Source organism: Thunnus albacares, chromosome 1 (genome assembly GCF_914725855.1).
Source record: "Thunnus albacares chromosome 1, fThuAlb1.1, whole genome shotgun sequence".
Taxonomy (NCBI): domain Eukaryota; kingdom Metazoa; phylum Chordata; class Actinopteri; order Scombriformes; family Scombridae; genus Thunnus; species Thunnus albacares.
This window is the reverse complement of record NC_058106.1, coordinates 35,903,324-35,920,363: the sequence shown is the minus strand read 5'-3', so window position 1 is coordinate 35,920,363 and position 17,040 is coordinate 35,903,324. Positions and strand designations below refer to the sequence as shown.

At 39.4% G+C, this 17,040-nt stretch overlaps 1 protein-coding gene across 13 annotated transcripts in view; it reads left to right on the top strand.

Moving 5' to 3' along the window:
- The first annotated feature begins 716 nt into the window (after positions 1 to 716).
- ppip5k1a (diphosphoinositol pentakisphosphate kinase 1a) overlaps positions 717 to 17,040 on the top strand; it is a 37,922-nt gene continuing 21,598 nt past the window's right edge. For all 13 annotated transcript variants that reach the window (XM_044356860.1, XM_044356845.1, XM_044356784.1 and 10 more), the window contains exons 1-15: positions 717 to 822; positions 6,818 to 7,363; positions 8,594 to 8,789; positions 9,371 to 9,461; positions 9,962 to 10,047; positions 10,622 to 10,776; positions 12,060 to 12,161; positions 13,292 to 13,453; positions 13,549 to 13,670; positions 13,770 to 13,871; positions 14,704 to 14,790; positions 14,884 to 14,959; positions 15,058 to 15,167; positions 16,104 to 16,189; positions 16,286 to 16,411. In XM_044356860.1, coding sequence (XP_044212795.1) covers positions 7,220 to 7,363; positions 8,594 to 8,789; positions 9,371 to 9,461; positions 9,962 to 10,047; positions 10,622 to 10,776; positions 12,060 to 12,161; positions 13,292 to 13,453; positions 13,549 to 13,670; positions 13,770 to 13,871; positions 14,704 to 14,790; positions 14,884 to 14,959; positions 15,058 to 15,167; positions 16,104 to 16,189; positions 16,286 to 16,411 — 1,645 coding nt within the window. In that variant the 5' untranslated portion in view covers positions 717 to 822; positions 6,818 to 7,219. The remainder of the gene's footprint in view (positions 823 to 6,817; positions 7,364 to 8,593; positions 8,790 to 9,370; positions 9,462 to 9,961; positions 10,048 to 10,621; positions 10,777 to 12,059; positions 12,162 to 13,291; positions 13,454 to 13,548; positions 13,671 to 13,769; positions 13,872 to 14,703; positions 14,791 to 14,883; positions 14,960 to 15,057; positions 15,168 to 16,103; positions 16,190 to 16,285; positions 16,412 to 17,040) is intronic.

Below are 17,040 nucleotides of genomic sequence, written 5' to 3'. Positions count from 1 at the left end.
AAAGAGTTCAATGAAGATTGGTCAGTGATACTATTGGAAGTAAACTACCACAGATGCACCAACTGGCCATGAATGTATAAAAAAAAGTACAAAATAATAATAATAATAAATTAATAATAAAACCATTGTAGGCTATAGTCAGCTATAAATAGCATTAGACACAAACATATGTAGTCAAAAAATTTAAGCGTTACACCGGAAACAAACACAGGAAGTAACTATTTCCATAGCTGTCCAACGGTGGGGTACAAGTATTCAGACCCATTACTCCACATTACTCCATTACAACGTAAAGTCCTGCATTGAAAATCTCAATTTTAATCTTCAAAGTAACTAGTAAATATGTCAAATAAATGTATTGGAGTAGAGGACAATAAATAATAATACGTATTGTTTTTAAAATGATAAAAACAATATTTCCCTCTGAAACGTAGTGGAATAGACCTACAAAGTTGCATAAACGGAACTTATAATTCGAGGTAGGAAGACTACAAATAGTGAAATGTTAATTCTTTTGGGCTAAAGTTGCTCTTTTAAAATGAATTAAAAGGTAATTTAGGATATTTAAACGGATAGACGCCTCTCTAACACTAGAGGCCGCTGGCGCTCTTCTCCTCTCTATGCTCGGCAACAGACTGTGGTCGTTGCTTATTGGCTCGTGTGTTTTTTGCGTCACGCCTCCTCGAAGTCATTCTCCTTTCCCATTGGTCGGTTTATGCGTTGATCACCCGTGCGTCAAACTGAAAAACATAAGGTTAGTTTCACTGTCAAGAGTAAAAGGAAGCGGACTGATGGCAGCGACACAAACCCTCCAGCCACACTGTGAGTTCATTAATTTGTTACTCGCTGGTGACGGAAATATCATCGACATGCTCTCAGTCTTAAAGGCGTTAACATAAACAAACGCACAGACGTTTAATATTTGCTTCAAAATGCAGACAAAATGGCTCTGGAAGACTTGTTTACGTTACATTGCCGAACCAGCCGGGGGTGCTAAGCTAAGCTGAATGCTAACATTAGCTGAATGTGCTGCTAAATTTAACGGGAGCTCACCTTAATTTCGTCGCCAAATGACGTTTTGTAGAAGTAAGCCTACTGTATGTATGTATGGGCTGTCGAGAATGAGGTTCGTTTTACATGCTAACGCTACCCTTTAGTAGTGTTATAATCCAATGTACCAGCGCCTTGGTATTGCTAACATCTCTTTACAATAACGTACATTTGCACACAGCTTTAATGGACTTGATGCAGTAACGTAACGTTAGTTATTAACTAACGGTCGCAACATCCATCAGTCTCCAGTGGTTTAGTTACTTAACCTTCCTGCTAACGCTAGTTGCTGTAAGATTATTTTTTGGTTCAGGATGGGTTCACAATTTTTCAAGCCATTCTTTAAACAACAGGTGCCCAAATGAAGTAAAAAAGTCATTTTTATTTCTTGTAAATTTGTTTGGGATTTTGCACCACAAGAGTCCAATAACAGCTGGGTGCTGCATATTGCATACTCTTGTGGAAGGTTCCTGTTTTAGAATCAATCAATCAATCAAATTGCGTCTGTATGCCACCTCTCCTACAGGTCAGTGCAGTTCACAGTGCTTTACAGATGACTGTCAAGACAAGACAAGACAGAACAAGTGTCGATAGCAATTTGAGACTAATGCACATGTGATAAATCCATTAAAATAGATAAACAAAATAAAAATCCATCTATAACACCCTTATTATTCTGTCTTCGCTGTGCTTGCACATTGCATTTTCCTAATTAAAGTTGTGTTTTATCAAATTACCACAAACACACCTTTAAGACATACTTAAAAATCTGTGACCCTACCCTTTAACATCCGGCCATGTGCCTTAAGAATACATACAGTTAAACCTGGCAGGGCCTTTACAAAGGGAGACAGGAGCTCTAACATTAGTGCTTTTTCTGCAGTACATAAACTAGTCTTATTAACAGTCGCTGTGATAGGAAATGCACATACTGACTGCACTGAAATGCTGCCTTGGTTGCCAGGTCCAAAGCCAGGATTTTAGATTTACTGAGGTCATTAGTCCAAGCCTCCTTATTAAAAAAAAAAAAAAAAACCCAACAAAAAACTCGTTCTCTGTCCTGCTTAACATCTTGAAGGGACCCTGAATACAGTTTAGCTATTGATTTAGATTCAAAAACAGCTGAAACAATTACACGATTAAATGATTAGATCGTCAGAAAATTAATCATGAAGTATTCATAAAATCCAAAAAGTCCTTTCCAAACAAAAAGTTCCAGCTTCTCAGTTGTGTGGATTTCTTGCTCATCTTTGTGTTGTGTGACAGCAAACTGAATGTCTTTGCCTTTTGGACTGTTTTGGCAAAACAAGAAATCGATTTAAACATGAAACTAATCTGCAAATTACTTGATAATGTAAATAATTCTCTATTTATTTTATTTTTTATTTGAAGGGATTCATTTCTCCCAGAGTTCCCATAAGAATAAATAAAGGATTGAGCATTTCCCCACCAGAACTTTACTTCTTGCAGTGTGCAAAAGGTTATTAGGAAGCACAGTTTGGACTCTCTATTAGTCCATACAGAGTAGAGTTCCGGTGGGGAAATGCTCGATCCTTTATGGGTCTAAAAATAGGCAAATGTGAAGACCCTTAGGCTAGAAATGATTGGTATCTGACTTTAGAAAGTAGAAAGGAGGCTATGCACATAACCACAGGCACGTGGCTTTTAGAAATCTAGATCTGGTAATAAATTACATACACACACCCTGTTCAGTCTGCAAGTTCATTCGGTCCAAACTGTCAGGTAAAAGATATTTAAAACTTTCTCCTGTCAATAAACGAGGCAGGGACAAAATAGTTTTAATGAAACAAGTTCTGGTGCAGACTCAGGCTCCACTGCTCACTAGATTAAAGGTTGGAACAGATCCTGGCAGACTCCAGCTCTGCAGGAGGCAGTTGAGCCTGCCCAAGCAAGAAGTCCTGAGTCATCCGGTTCAAGGTGAGGTAGAGGTGAAGGTTTGTGAGACAAGAAACACGGAAAATGAGGAATAGGGCAAGTTTAGGAATGGAAAGAGATCCAGAACCTCAGACATGTATGATATGAAGTTAGGAGGTCAAAGGGCAAGATTAATAAGAAGCTGGACTAGAGTTGAATGGTGCAAATGCAGCCTTGGCTCTGTCATATCATTGACCTTCAGTAAACTTTCACTTGCAAATTTGAGTTTGTGATCAGGCTTTACTATGACCACTTTACTAATACTTTGTCAAATCAGCCTTTAAAAACCCACCATGTTGTTACAGTCCATTGGGTTGTTTTCTAAGTTTCTAGCTTTATTAAAACCCTCTGAAAACCAACAGGATTCTGTTGAAAATGCATTTTTATCAAGGTTAAAACAAGACTGTTTTTCTATGCAGATACAGGAGTTTCATCCCAAAGCTCTCATTTGTAGCATGAAATTGCAGAATGTAAACTTTACCCGGGTCACCTGAACCCCTAAAGTCCCATAAAACATAAAACACACATGACCTCAGTGTCCTTAGTGGTAGCTGTGGTAGCCTGAGTAAGCAGGTGTAATAGAAGAGATTAACTGTTATGCTCAAGCTCTGAAACACTAATCCACTTAGGCACGGAAGGAGTTTATTTTAAATTAACTGAGTGCCAAAATGGGAGTAAGAATGAATTTCTCTACTTGTGTACCAGGCAGGAGTAAAACATTTATAAAGTAGTAAAACTTTCCAGCCACACACTTGACCAGAATGAATCCCTGTTTGCACTGCTCTAAATGTATATGCATGTATTCTACTGTATGTGTGAATCTGTTTAGTAGACTAGTAACAAAAGATGAATGAATCATCACCCTTGACCAACCAATCAACCAACATAAAAGCATTATACTTTAGTAATAATCATGTCTAAATGGAAAGATTATTTCCTCAAAAATACATCTGCTCCATATCTTTCCCCCTTTTTTAATTAGATTTTCTCAAGAACATTTAATTGGTGGAAGACAGCAGTAGGCTTTTCCTGCAGTCACACAAAGCTTTCCTTGATCTGCTATTTGCTAAATGTTTTAAACAGTTTTATTATCAACTAATCTGTGGATTATTTTCTTGACTAATCATCTGTAAAATGTCCAGAAATGGTGAAAAGTGCCCATCACAATTTCCTGAAGTGTAAGTTGACATTCACATTGCTTGTTTTTTCTGGTCAAGAGTCCAAAAAACTAATTTACTATCATAGAAAACAAAGAAAACATCAAATGCTCTAATTTTAGAAGCTGGAGCCAGTGAATGTTTGGCCCTCTTTTTCCCCCCCCAAAAAAAGACTTTGCAGATTAATTTTCTCTAGATTGATTAATTGACTAATAAAGATAAAAAATGTTGCCTACATGGTTTACTGTTATCTGTGGATCTTAGGAAGATTAAAGAGCTTTTTTAGGTCACAGGACCTTTTAAATAAACAACCAAATTCTTTGGAGAGAACTTGTCCTTTTTTGCAGCTTTATTTGTGTTCCCTCAGTTTGAGATCCCCAAGGCTTTGGACAGTTCTGTGTTTTGTTTATTGTCTCATGTGGACCCCTTCTAGGCTGCTTATTGCTAATAACACTGTTTTCAACTGCAAATAATCAGTTTTGGCCCTTGTGCCTCACGCAAATGTCTGTCAAAAAACTGCCGTAAAATATTATATGTTAGTATTTTCCACTTTCACTGAGTTAAATCTTTTAACCATTTTCAGTCCTGATCATCACTACAAAATATTCATTCAGTTTCAGAATTTTAACCCTTTAAATTCCAGTTTTTGAGGGAGAGAGACCTTCAGTACCATATAATTTCTATTCCTTCAGCTGCACACACCACTCTCCAACATCCATATCAACACACACGCACATCATTTTAGTTGTATACATTTGCTACATGTGCTCCATAATACAGCAGCAGTGCCCTTGGTGAAAACCAGGAAAATAACATGTATTTGCCCCAAAGGACAAACATGAGAAAATGGCTCAGTCCGGTGGAAAATAGTAAAAACTACAATTTTGAAGTTGGGGCTCTAGATTGAAAGCCTTATATAATAGAATGCATGATTTTATGCTGTAATGGCCGTGGGATCAAAAATTACAGTTTAAATGGGTTCATTTATGTCCATAAAGATCTGAGTGTCATTATTTTGGCTTCACAATTTATTATAGATTTATTATATGAATGGAGGTTGAATCCACGCCCTTGTTGAAGTTTATGCTGCATACTGTAGCAGCTGTGAAACACTAGATAAACTGTTTTGAGCGAAATGACTCCTTTCTACATCAGAATTTGGTCCATTTGGTCCGATAATATTTGGAAAGTCTAGAAGAGCCACACGATTCAAGTTAGCAGAGGGCTAACGGGAAATTAGCCACCCGGCTGGCAGATGTCTCTGGTGTGCAGCATGCTTTGTCCATAGAGCATGCGCAGTATGCATTAATCTGGCCAGCGCGGGAATGTCGCCACTGACATCAGATTTAAAAACTCTGTATACTCTGAAATACAGAGAGATTTACCTGGAGGTGATAGACTTAATCAGCACTGTGTGAGCCTGTTTGGTGTTCATTTATATGTAAAAGTTCCGCACTGCAGGTTTAACACAGCCAAAATAATCAAAAATTTGCAATTTAAAAAGCCAAAAATGTCCCTAGTGAGACACAAGGGCTAGAGTGACTGTGCCTGATGGTGAAGTGGTTTGTTGTTCACATGGGTGTCTTATAGCGTGCCAGAGAGTCTCCATGACTGCCTTATGTTTAGTGGTGATGGAAATGCAGATCAGAGCTTGTGCTCCTGCTGTTTTGCAGCACCAGACTGCAGCGTCAGGGCTAAATGTTCAACAGTAGAGTAAGCACTGGAGGTAATTATTGCTCAAGCACTCAACCATTTCTTTTTGAAAGTGACGGTATATCAGCCATGATTTGCGGTGCCAGACACTGTGTTTTACTGTGCAGAGGCCAAAATTACCTATATAACCTGGCATAATGGGACTGTACCGGAAAAAACAAAAACATTGCTTTTTAACAAGGATAAGCACTGAAAGGATTTTATTAATTTTATATTAAATTCAATTTATATTAAATTCTGTTTACAATGGTGTATGACACAGAAAAAACTTAAAAACCTCACATTCAAGAAGCTGCAACCAGCTAATTTTTTTAGCATTTTTTCTTTAAAAAATGACTGTTATTTGATTATAAAAATTGCTGCCAATTTAATTTTGTGTCAATCAATTAATTGACCAATTTCCTTTTTGAGAAATTATTGGGTGGAATAAGAATACATACACATTTTTTATTTAATTGTTTGTTGCCTAATATTTTACACACAACTCACACTAACTGAACAAACTCAACAGTATATACAGGAAATGTAACATTTTAATAAAATCACAAGAAAACCATAGAGTAACATTTGTTGAGTTGACAATAATTCAGCATATTTCTGGACCTTTGTTGCAAAATAGAAGCAGTTTTCTAGTTTACGTAAAATATCATATTTCGTTAAGGTGTTTCAATTCACAGAAAATTTTCCTGCTTATGTGTGACTTTTACGATAACATTAGATGCTAATGTTAGATATATTTGATGACCAGTTTGGTAAAAAGCACGAACATGTGAGCGCATTATTTTCTCTCCACGTGAAAACAAACATCCATGAGGGGTTTATGTTTTATGATACATCCTTGAGTGCAGTGAGACTGTAACTGTGATTAGTTGGCACCCAAATGAATGTTACTCAACACTATGAAGCACGTTGCATATGAAACAACTGCAAAAATAATATCCGATGTTTTGTTTCTCTTGCAGGACTGTCAGTCTTATATACAAATGGAGGAAAGGACTGTCACCAGATAATTGGAGCTGTAGCCTCCAGGTTGCTGAAGACTCTGGAGAAACCAAAGCCAGACATATGAGATGGGAATTTACTAAATGAAGAATGAGAAACTTGAGCAAAGACGTCGTTACAGAGGACTGACCAACACCGTCGTTTCTCACATAACCTTTTACGTTTGAGTCCCGCTCGTTCAGTGTTGTTCTGCTCCTCTGCCTTCATCCACACCTTCGTCTTCAAGCTCTGCTGTCCAGCCCAGGCAGAGTGGACCCGTCCCTCTCCCCAGGCCTCGTGCCCTTCCATCGGCGGCCCGCTCCGGCGGTGTGTTGGTGTACGATGGCGCGGTGGGACGCTGAGGGCTGCCGCGGGGGACTGTGATGTCAGAGCCCAACAGCCCGGGCGAGAGCCGGCGTGGCGCTCCCAGATTCTTCGTGGGCTGCGAGGACGATGAGAGCGAGGTCCTGGAGGATAGCATGAGGACAGACATGGAGCTGTATGAGGACGACGAAGACACAGACTCGGTGGGAGACTTCTGTCAAACCACATAATCTCTTTTTTACTATAATCTGTTCCTTTCCTGAGCTATCTGTGCTAGCTACAAAAGCATCAGATTATCTGTGAAAATCACAGATGAGTCATCAGCAGATGGCTTTCAGGGTGCTTTCACACCGATTCTTAAGAGTTTTAAAATGATTTGTTTTGGCTGGTGTGAAGCCAGTCGACGCGGACTAAACTACTGGATTGGGTCTCGATCCACTACCAGGCCGACTCTGGAGCAGCGTAGTTGTAGCGTGAAAGCAAAACAGACAAACAGCAGGATTGTATGATAGTAGATTTGTGATTTTATCATTAATTCAAAAGTTAAAATTCAATTAAATCTGCTGCTCGTTACTGTGAAGTAAGCCAAGTCTCATAAACAATATGTAAAAGCAACGTATATATTGTAACAATGGTAACAGGTATGCACATAGTTACCACCTCCCAGGGTATAATAATGGTAAAATACACCTGTTTTTATCCATTATATTTATTAGTTTATTTGTCAGGGACGATGCAAACAACATTGTCACAGGTTAAAATAACATGAAACAGATGTGTTGCATATAGGATTTCTAGCTAAGGCTAATCTGCGACCCCTGTCCCCCTGTTTCTACTTAAAAATAGTCCTAACGTATCATTACCAGAAATACATTTAGTTAAATAGAGCTCATAATAAATAGTGACATTCTCATTCGTCCAGTTCCTCCCTGGATGTCACTGTTCATAAAACAACGTCGGAGTTACAGTCTTGAGCGATGACGCTCATTAATTTCTTCGTGAGCTCTTGTGTCACAATGTTCAGTAAAAAGTCTGCATAACTTTTTCAATCAATTTGATTTCCCCACCAAAACTGACTCGGTCGTTTGTATAATGTTGGTGTGTCCTCTACGCAGACCAGAACTAAAAAGGAAGGAAATAACTTTATTATGACTGGTTCCAACTGAACCACAGGTGTGAAAGTGCCCTAAATTAACACTCAGCACCCTTGACAGCCATAGTGGAGTTCTTCATCTTTTCTATTTTCTGCTTTCATAAAGTAGCAGACACTACAGCCATCTCTCTCTGTTGTTGACATGTGTAGCTATTTCTATGCACAGTCAGTTCTTTGCTATGAGATTTTTTGGGAGATTTGCGGGACAAAGCCGCCATTGTATTTCTCGTGCCCTTCAACGGTTCACTACAACATCGCTCTCTTTCTCCTCCTTACTCAGCCCCCGGAGCAACAGATCATGGTGGGGATCTGCTGCATGATGAAGAAGTCCAAGTCCAAGCCGATGACCCAGATCCTGGAGAGGCTGTGCAGGTTTGAGTACATCACCGTGGTCATCTTCCCAGAGGACGTCATCCTCAACGAGCCCGTGGACAAATGGCCTCTGTGTGACTGCCTCATCTCCTTCCACTCCAAGGGTACGACTGTCTTTGACACACACAAACAAAGATAGACAGAGTAGTGATCACCTGCACTGAGAAGATAAACAGGTTTTCTCTATTCACGCTAAAGGGCTTTTATTCAACTAGACGACTCTATAGGATTTCTAAACATGCATTTTTTTGTGTTTTCATGCATTGAGTGATCACATGGGCTCCTTATCAGCTGTTCAACCATTTACACATTAAACACAGTGTCTGTCTTGTAACACAATGTCAGCATTATGTTTTTAGTCCGACACACGGAGAATCCGCAGGTCCGGAAAATTCTATTCAAAAGCGTTCAGTTTCCTCAACAAAAAAAAGCCTCATAGAAGATATTAAAAAGTCTTAAATTCAATTTACAAATAACGATGAGATTGTGAAACAAGTATGTGTGTTTAAAAATATCTTAAAATGTCTTAAATTCAACTTGGTGAACCTTGAACAGAGTTATTCTGTGCCATGTGAGTCTGTTTTCTCCAACAATGTTTCAGTATTTTTTTGAATCTTGTAAAATCTGTAACTTCTAACAGGATATTTTCTGTAATTATTGAATAAATTCTTTGCATATCAACCAGGATTCCCGCTGGATAAGGCAGTGAGCTATGCCAAACTGAGAAACCCTCTGCTCCTCAATGACCTGAACATGCAGTACTACATACAGGACAGGTAAATCCACATAGCTCCAAGTCCCCCTTCCTCCTCTTAAAAAAATGTGTTTTTTGTCATTTTGGATGTTTGAGCTTCACTGTGCATATAATATATGTCCAGAGACTGACACTAGAAGGCCCTTTCTCACATTCATCCGCTGCTTTTGCGCTCAGCTCAAGTTGCAGTTTTAACACGTGCGCCTACCTACGAGCATGATTTGTGACATCACAACTAGCTGGGAGCCATTGTGCAGTATGCAGCTCACACAAACGTGATGTGGAAAACGTGACGCCTCCAGTGCACAAACACTGAGAATGGACTTTGAAGTGAAGCAGGAGACATATTGTGTCCAGCAGTTAAACCTTTTGACATGAAAAACGTTTGCATATTCATAGATTAGGAATTTTTCAATGATTAAAACACGTCTACTGGAGATCTTTAACTATATATTTCCAGTATTGGTTGAAAGACAACAATGATAATAGTTTTTTAATTAACATTTGTTCATGTTTTTCCAGGAGGGAGGTGTACCGCATCCTGCAGGAGGAAGGGATAGATCTACCACGCTATGCTGTGCTGAACCGTGACCCAGATAAACCAGATGGTCAGTCTGCTATTGATAATCAATATCTTTTTTTTTTTTTACTTTACAGTTACAGCAAATGGGAGTAAAGACAATACAAAGTTAACTACATTCTCTCCACCTCTTGATTTAATTCTGGAAGATTTCTTTTTTTTTTTCCTCCTCATGAAAAATCTGTCAGAAAAACAGCCCCCTCAGCCCCCGTTCATGCAGCATCCTGAGGCCGTTAATTTTAAGACTGCATTGGTTTTATTTCAGCTTGAGGATAAATATAGTATCAAATGTGAAGCAGTTGCAAGTGTCCCATACTTGAGTGCTGTGATATGTTGTGTCTGGCATTTAAATCCTGTTTTTACACAGTGACGTAGAGGCAGTCCCTGAACCGATGAGCGATCAGTTATGTCTGGTGCCTTTCCTTGACAGTAACGACTGTTTTTAACAACAACCGATGAACGTCACATGGTTCAGAGCGCAGAGCCGCTCCACAGGGGGGGCTCAGGAATAAAACACCGATGGGGCGAGCAACATCTGTGTGTATTATGAGGGTAGTGAAATGGGACTTAACATCTGCTTTGTATGTGTGTGTGTCTCTCAGAGTGCAACCTGGTGGAAGGAGAGGACCACGTGGAGGTGAACGGAGAAATATTCCAGAAGCCTTTCGTTGAGAAGCCCGTCTGTGCCGAGGACCACAACGTCTACATCTACTACCCCACGTCTGCTGGTGGTGGCAGCCAGCGCCTCTTCAGAAAGGTCCTTCATTTCATGCTAAAGTCATAAATTATAACTTTAATGCTACTAGTGGGAGGAAACTGACAAGTAATTAAAAATCACCAAATTTGTGACCATCCTGTAACCGTCCTGTCAACACCAGTGTTTATTTGCCTCAGTGAGCATCATACAGGGTATCTGCAGGTCTTGAAAAGTCTTAAAAAGTATTGAATTCACTTTACTAAAAAAATGCACGAGAAGGTTTTGTTTACAAAGGTCTTTTATATAGTTTTTCTTGTCTGCGGTAGACAGCAGTGTCATCACAGGCCATCAGAACCATCCTGACTAGACCTGCAGCAAACTAAGCTAATGCTAGCTACAGTAGCTAGGAAGCTCATCCACTCATAATAGACAAGTGTCAGTTTTAACTAAAACTTAAATCAACTAATTAATTATTGTGTAATTAGTTAATCCATCCATCATTTACTGCCACCTAGAGGGGTCCAGGTCACATTAATTGATTTTTTTTTTTACTAAGAATTATTGTTACATACAGTTGGAAAGTACTGCAAAAATGTGATATAAATGTCTAAAATAAATAAATAAATAATTGTAGGCCATATTCTCCCCTTTGGTTTTCTTTTCTTTGGCCAATGTGACTGTAAAAAAAAAAAAAAAAAAAAGTATTAAATTGCTTTCTTTGTGGTGTTGAAAAGGTCTTAATTTAATTATGTAAATGCTGCAGAAAGCTTGCTTATCCTAACACTTGTACATGTAGCAGGAACACACTGATGTGTTTCACAGACTGTGAGTTGGAGTTCCACACCACTGAAACTTTTCCCTGTAATTGTAGTGCTTTGGACTCGTCGTTTGGCTTCGGTCTGATTTGGCTTTTAGACTCTAGCCACCCCTCACCTCCATCCAAGTGCACTTGTGCGCCTGAAGTAACAGCACTCGTGTTTATATTTGGAAAAGCGTTACAGGCCCCGGGGCTGGTCTTGACATTTTGAATGTACACCCCTGCTTTTATCTGTTAAGTAATAATGGCAACTGTTAATCAAGTGAACAGAGTAGAACACAACAGGTATTAATCTGCACCACTTAGTAGCCTCTCATAAAACACTTGAAACAGTACATGAGTCTTTTGCTCTGCCAGAGACGGATCATTATCATAAATCAGTTGCCAAACATGGAGCTGCAGCCCTTTTTGTTCTGATAGTGATGGATCTTAAAGAGACTGTGCACAGAGAACAGCTGAACTAATGGCTTTGTCATTTCACAATACTTTTTTTTTACTCACTCAACTCACTCTGTGACTTGTGTAGATCGGGAGCCGGAGCAGCGTGTACTCACCGGAGAGCAGCGTGAGGAAGACTGGCTCTTACATCTATGAAGAGTTCATGCCAACAGATGGCACTGACGTGAAGGTAGAGTATCCGGTGATTACTGGCAGCGACGAACCGTGAACCGTCCACCAGCAAGCAGCTGGTTAATAAATCCAAACGTCTCCCTGAAGTATTTATTGTAAAAAAAAAACTACCCTTTAAAACACAGACATGATCTGTGGGCTGATAGAATCCTTAAAAAATGTGTTAAAGGGATAGTTCGCATTTTTCAGAGTGGGGTTATATGGATGGTATAGATGGCAGTCCGCATCCCCCCCCCCAGGTAGGAGAAGCAGGCAGAAGCTAATCATTGTACTGCTGTGGACGGGGCCAGCAGCAAAACATATTTTAACCACTTAAAAAAATCAATATCAGAATATTTTCACCGCTTTACCTTTACCTTTTCCTTGGCACTACATTTTCTCAACCGTAGCACCTTCATATTCCTACGCATGCAGCAGCACACTTTATGTCGCAACAGCACTTTCTGACCCAAAGAGCTGCTGTGTAATACAGTGTGCAGCATGAAATTATTCTAAAAATATAGCGTACACTTAAACTGTTTTGTTTTGTTTTTTCTTTTTTTTTTTACATTATGCTGCCGCCCTCGTCCACAGCAGTACATTACTTAGCTTCTGTGCCGCCATCTACTGCGAATGATACACTGACTATGGATAAGTACCTCATACAACCCCGCTTCTTCAAGTTCAGTCATGAAAACAGTGTTAGCAACAAGCTAGCAGTAGCAACACTAGATAAATATCCCTCATTTCTTCAGTTTAAACAGCAGCTGAAACATCCACCTTCTAGATGGCAACAGTTGTCAATATTTTATATACAAACAAACGCTCCCTCTTAAAAGTGCAATGTGATTGTTTAGTCTTAATGTCACTCCAGATTGCGGTTTCCTTGTTTTTATATTGGCAAGACTGTCCAATCACAGAGCTCCCTGACATATTGTTTTTTTTACCCAGTAACTGATTATTCCAATAAAGATTAATTGTAGAGTTGATTTTAATCTTAGGCCCAAAATTAATTCATGTTTTTTTTAGTGTCATATTACTTTTTTGTGCTGTGGAACAATAATAATTCCAGTCAGTGCATTACTTTAAAATTTAAAATAATGACTGAGAGGATGTCTGTTGGTTGTGGGTGTTTCCTGTCCCCTTCAGGTTTACACTGTGGGGCCGGACTACGCTCACGCTGAGGCCCGAAAGTCTCCCGCTTTGGACGGGAAGGTGGAGAGAGACAGCGAGGGCAAGGAGGTCCGTTACCCGGTCATGCTCTCAGCCATGGAGAAACTGGTGGCGCGTAAAGTCTGCCTAGCGTTCAAGGTAAACAAAAAAAGAATGATATTGATACAGTTTGGTTTGTCTTCTTTCTTACATCACTGATTTTCTGCTTGTTGCATCTCAAAACATTTTTGCAGCAAACGGTGTGCGGCTTCGACCTTCTCCGAGCCAACGGACACTCCTACGTGTGTGACGTCAACGGTTTCAGTTTTGTGAAGAACTCGATGAAGTACTACGACGACTGTGCCAAGATCCTCGGGTACCGTTTTATTTTAATTAGCTGTCGTTCGTGCTGGACGTTGGTTGTTTCTCATTCAGATCTGTGAATTGAATTTGTGTCTCTTCGTGACTCTTGTAGGAACATCGTGATGCGAGAGCTGGCTCCTCAGTTTCAGATTCCCTGGTCCATCCCTACTGAGGCAGAAGATATCCCCATCGTTCCCACCACGTCAGGGACCATGTGAGTCATAACACTAGAAAAACCAGTTTAGCGTTATGTTTGCAGCGGAGATGTGTTCAGTGTACTTCAAATTAATTTGGATGGTGCCTAAGTTATCATCATGTGTATTATTATAATTTACCTACCTACATATTATATATATGTTTTCCTTTTGTACAGCACTTTGGTCAGCTGAGGCTGTGTTTAAATGTGCTCTGGAAATAAACTTTACTTACTTTGATGAGTTCGTCAGCTACACCTGGATTGAAACTGAGACAATACTATGACTGTATGTAATTTAAATCAATAAGCAGACTTGAAGTTACCTGATAGAAACACTCCAGACATAAATATTAAGTTGTGTTCATAAATGGTTTTCTAATTGTTTTATAAAATTGCTGTTGGTCAAACAGACACAATCACACATTTCTCAAGTTATGAAATGTATCTTTAATGTTTAAACCCATTCACATCTGCTAAAGCCGGGTGGTTGCCGCGGTAACTGCTCTACACATTTGAGACTTCAGCTGCTTGAGTTGTAAATTAGAACCCACCTGTCAAAGTTTGAGCTGCTGTTTAACGTCAAACTTTACACAAAGAGTCTGACCTGTGTGTGTGTGAGCTTTTGGTTAATATTGTTCTTGCAGTCTTGCTTCTTATTTGTGTTGTTCTACTTCATTAGAAGGGCTTTTTTATCGTCCTCTTACAAGAGTTTAGAAAGGAACAACGTAACCACATGACTATTAGTAAATGTTTGTAGTTGTAAGATTTTATAAACACCAGTTCAACAACATAGTGTTCATTTTCGGGTCCCATTGATGAGATTGATGAGACTTACACGTGCACTTTTCAGGATGGAGCTACGCTGTGTCATCGCCGTCATCCGACATGGAGACAGAACGCCCAAACAAAAGATGAAGATGGAGGTTCGCAACCCCATGTAGGTTATCTCTCCTTTACAACTTTACTTCTGTGACTGATATTTTTAATACATTTTCAGACTTTTGATTAAGTTTGTTGTTGATTCATCCAGGTTCTTTGATCTATTTGAAAAATACGGAGGATACAAAACTGGGAAATTAAAGCTGAAGAAACCAAAACAACTGCAGGTAACAAAGATCGTATACGATTTAAACTTGTAATAGTTAACGCTCATATGTCCCAGCCTGTGTGTGGTGAACATCTGTATCGTCTCTAACGGCAACAGGAGGTGCTGGACATCACAAGGCAGTTGTTAGCAGAACTAGGACAGCACAACGACTGCGAAATAGAGGAGAAGAAATCCAAACTGGAGCAGCTGAAGACTGTCCTGGAAATGTAAGCGATAAATGAACCGGGCCACTTCAGTAACCACCAGTCGTCCCCCCCCCCGATCTCATATCCATCATTTTCTGGGTCATTTCAGCAAATTGTTTCGAACCACGACAGGCAGCGGAAAAAAATACAGATTTCTGACGTAGACCGGTTGTTAAGAAAAGCTTGAAACCTTGCATTAACCCAAAGTTCACCTAAATATACCGTCAGAACCAGGAAGTGATTTTGGTATTTTTGTGTTAAATGATATGAACAACCTCACTAAGTAAACTTTTAGAAGGTCAGTTTCCCAGACGCGGTCGGGACAGAGTTTCCCAACTTTGCTTTTGGCTTCCTCTCTCTCTCTCTCTCTCTGCTCTCTCTCTGCTCTCTGTGCTTATGACACATGAGTCACTATCTGCCATACGGAGCTGAATAAACAGTCTGTACACAGAGAGAAGAAGCCCATTGTCTCTCAGACCTTTTTACATGTCTGCAAATTGTAACAGCAAATAGTTTTCTGACCTTCACACATATCAGCATGATAACGTAGAGACACTAACGCTATTTCAGAGAATATAAAAAATGAACTGGACATTTCTTACCTGTTTCAACTGGAGCAACTAATGAATATTTTCATTATCAATTAGTCTATTATTTACTCGATTGATCATTTGGTCTTTAAAATGTCAGAAAATGGTAAAAAATGGCTTTTATAACTTGCCAGAGTCCAACAGCCAAATATATTCAGTTTGTTATCATGTATGACAAGGAAAAGCAGCAAATCTGCAAATTTGAAAGCAAATTTTTGCTTGTATAATGACAATGATTAATTTTTCAATTTATTAATCAGCTAATTAACTAACTCTAGTTTCTACATTAGTAACACCACATCATTAGTAGTCTGTTAGCTTTGGCTTTTAATGATTCCAGATGTGTTATGTTTCCTACTGATTAAAGGTACGGCCACTTCTCGGGGATCAACAGAAAAGTGCAACTAACCTACCTGCCCCATGGGCAGCCCAAAACCTCGAGTGAGGAGGAAGGTAAGAAGGAATCAGTCCCTTAACATACGTATACTGGTGCTGATATATAAACACTGGAGCGACTGTTGATTGATTTCCTCTGGATTATGTTTGCAGATACGCGTAAGGAAGGTCCGTCTCTGCTTCTGGTGCTGAAGTGGGGAGGAGAGCTGACTCCTGCTGGCAGAGTGCAGGCTGAGGAGCTTGGAAGGGCCTTTCGCTGTATGTACCCCGGAGGACAAGGTGAGACACACACACACACACACACAGCAGGGTTTCTGTACTCAAACCACGTCCGTACTGTAGTATTTAATATGTTTGTCAGAAATTTATAATCTGTGTTTGTTGGGGAGGTGATATAACAGTTCAGTTAAAGCATCAGATATATGGAAACATATCAGAATGCTAAAGCGTATACAGAAACAAACCACCATCACTCATGTTGTTTGACTGTAAATTAATCTGTGACTATTTTGATAATTGATAAATCGTTTTGAGCCTTTTTTTAAGAAAGAATATCTAAATTCTGGTGTATCGGCTTCTCTAATATGATGATTTACTGCTGTTTTATATCACTGTAAATTTGAACAGTCGGTCAGACAAAACAAGACGTCTGAAGACGTCATTGTGGACTCTTGGAAACTGGAATGGACATTTTTAAAATCGGCTAAATGATTAATCAATAATGAAAATAATCGTTAATCGCTGCCCTACTAAGAGGCTGAGTTGGAGTTGGTTATGAGCCACCACACTGAGCTGCCTCTGATCCATATAAGGTCAGAACAAGAGGCGGGAAGAGGTGCATGAAAAGTGGGTCAAAAGACCATTATTCTTCTGTTTAGTATCTATAAGACACAGTGGAAGACCCTCAG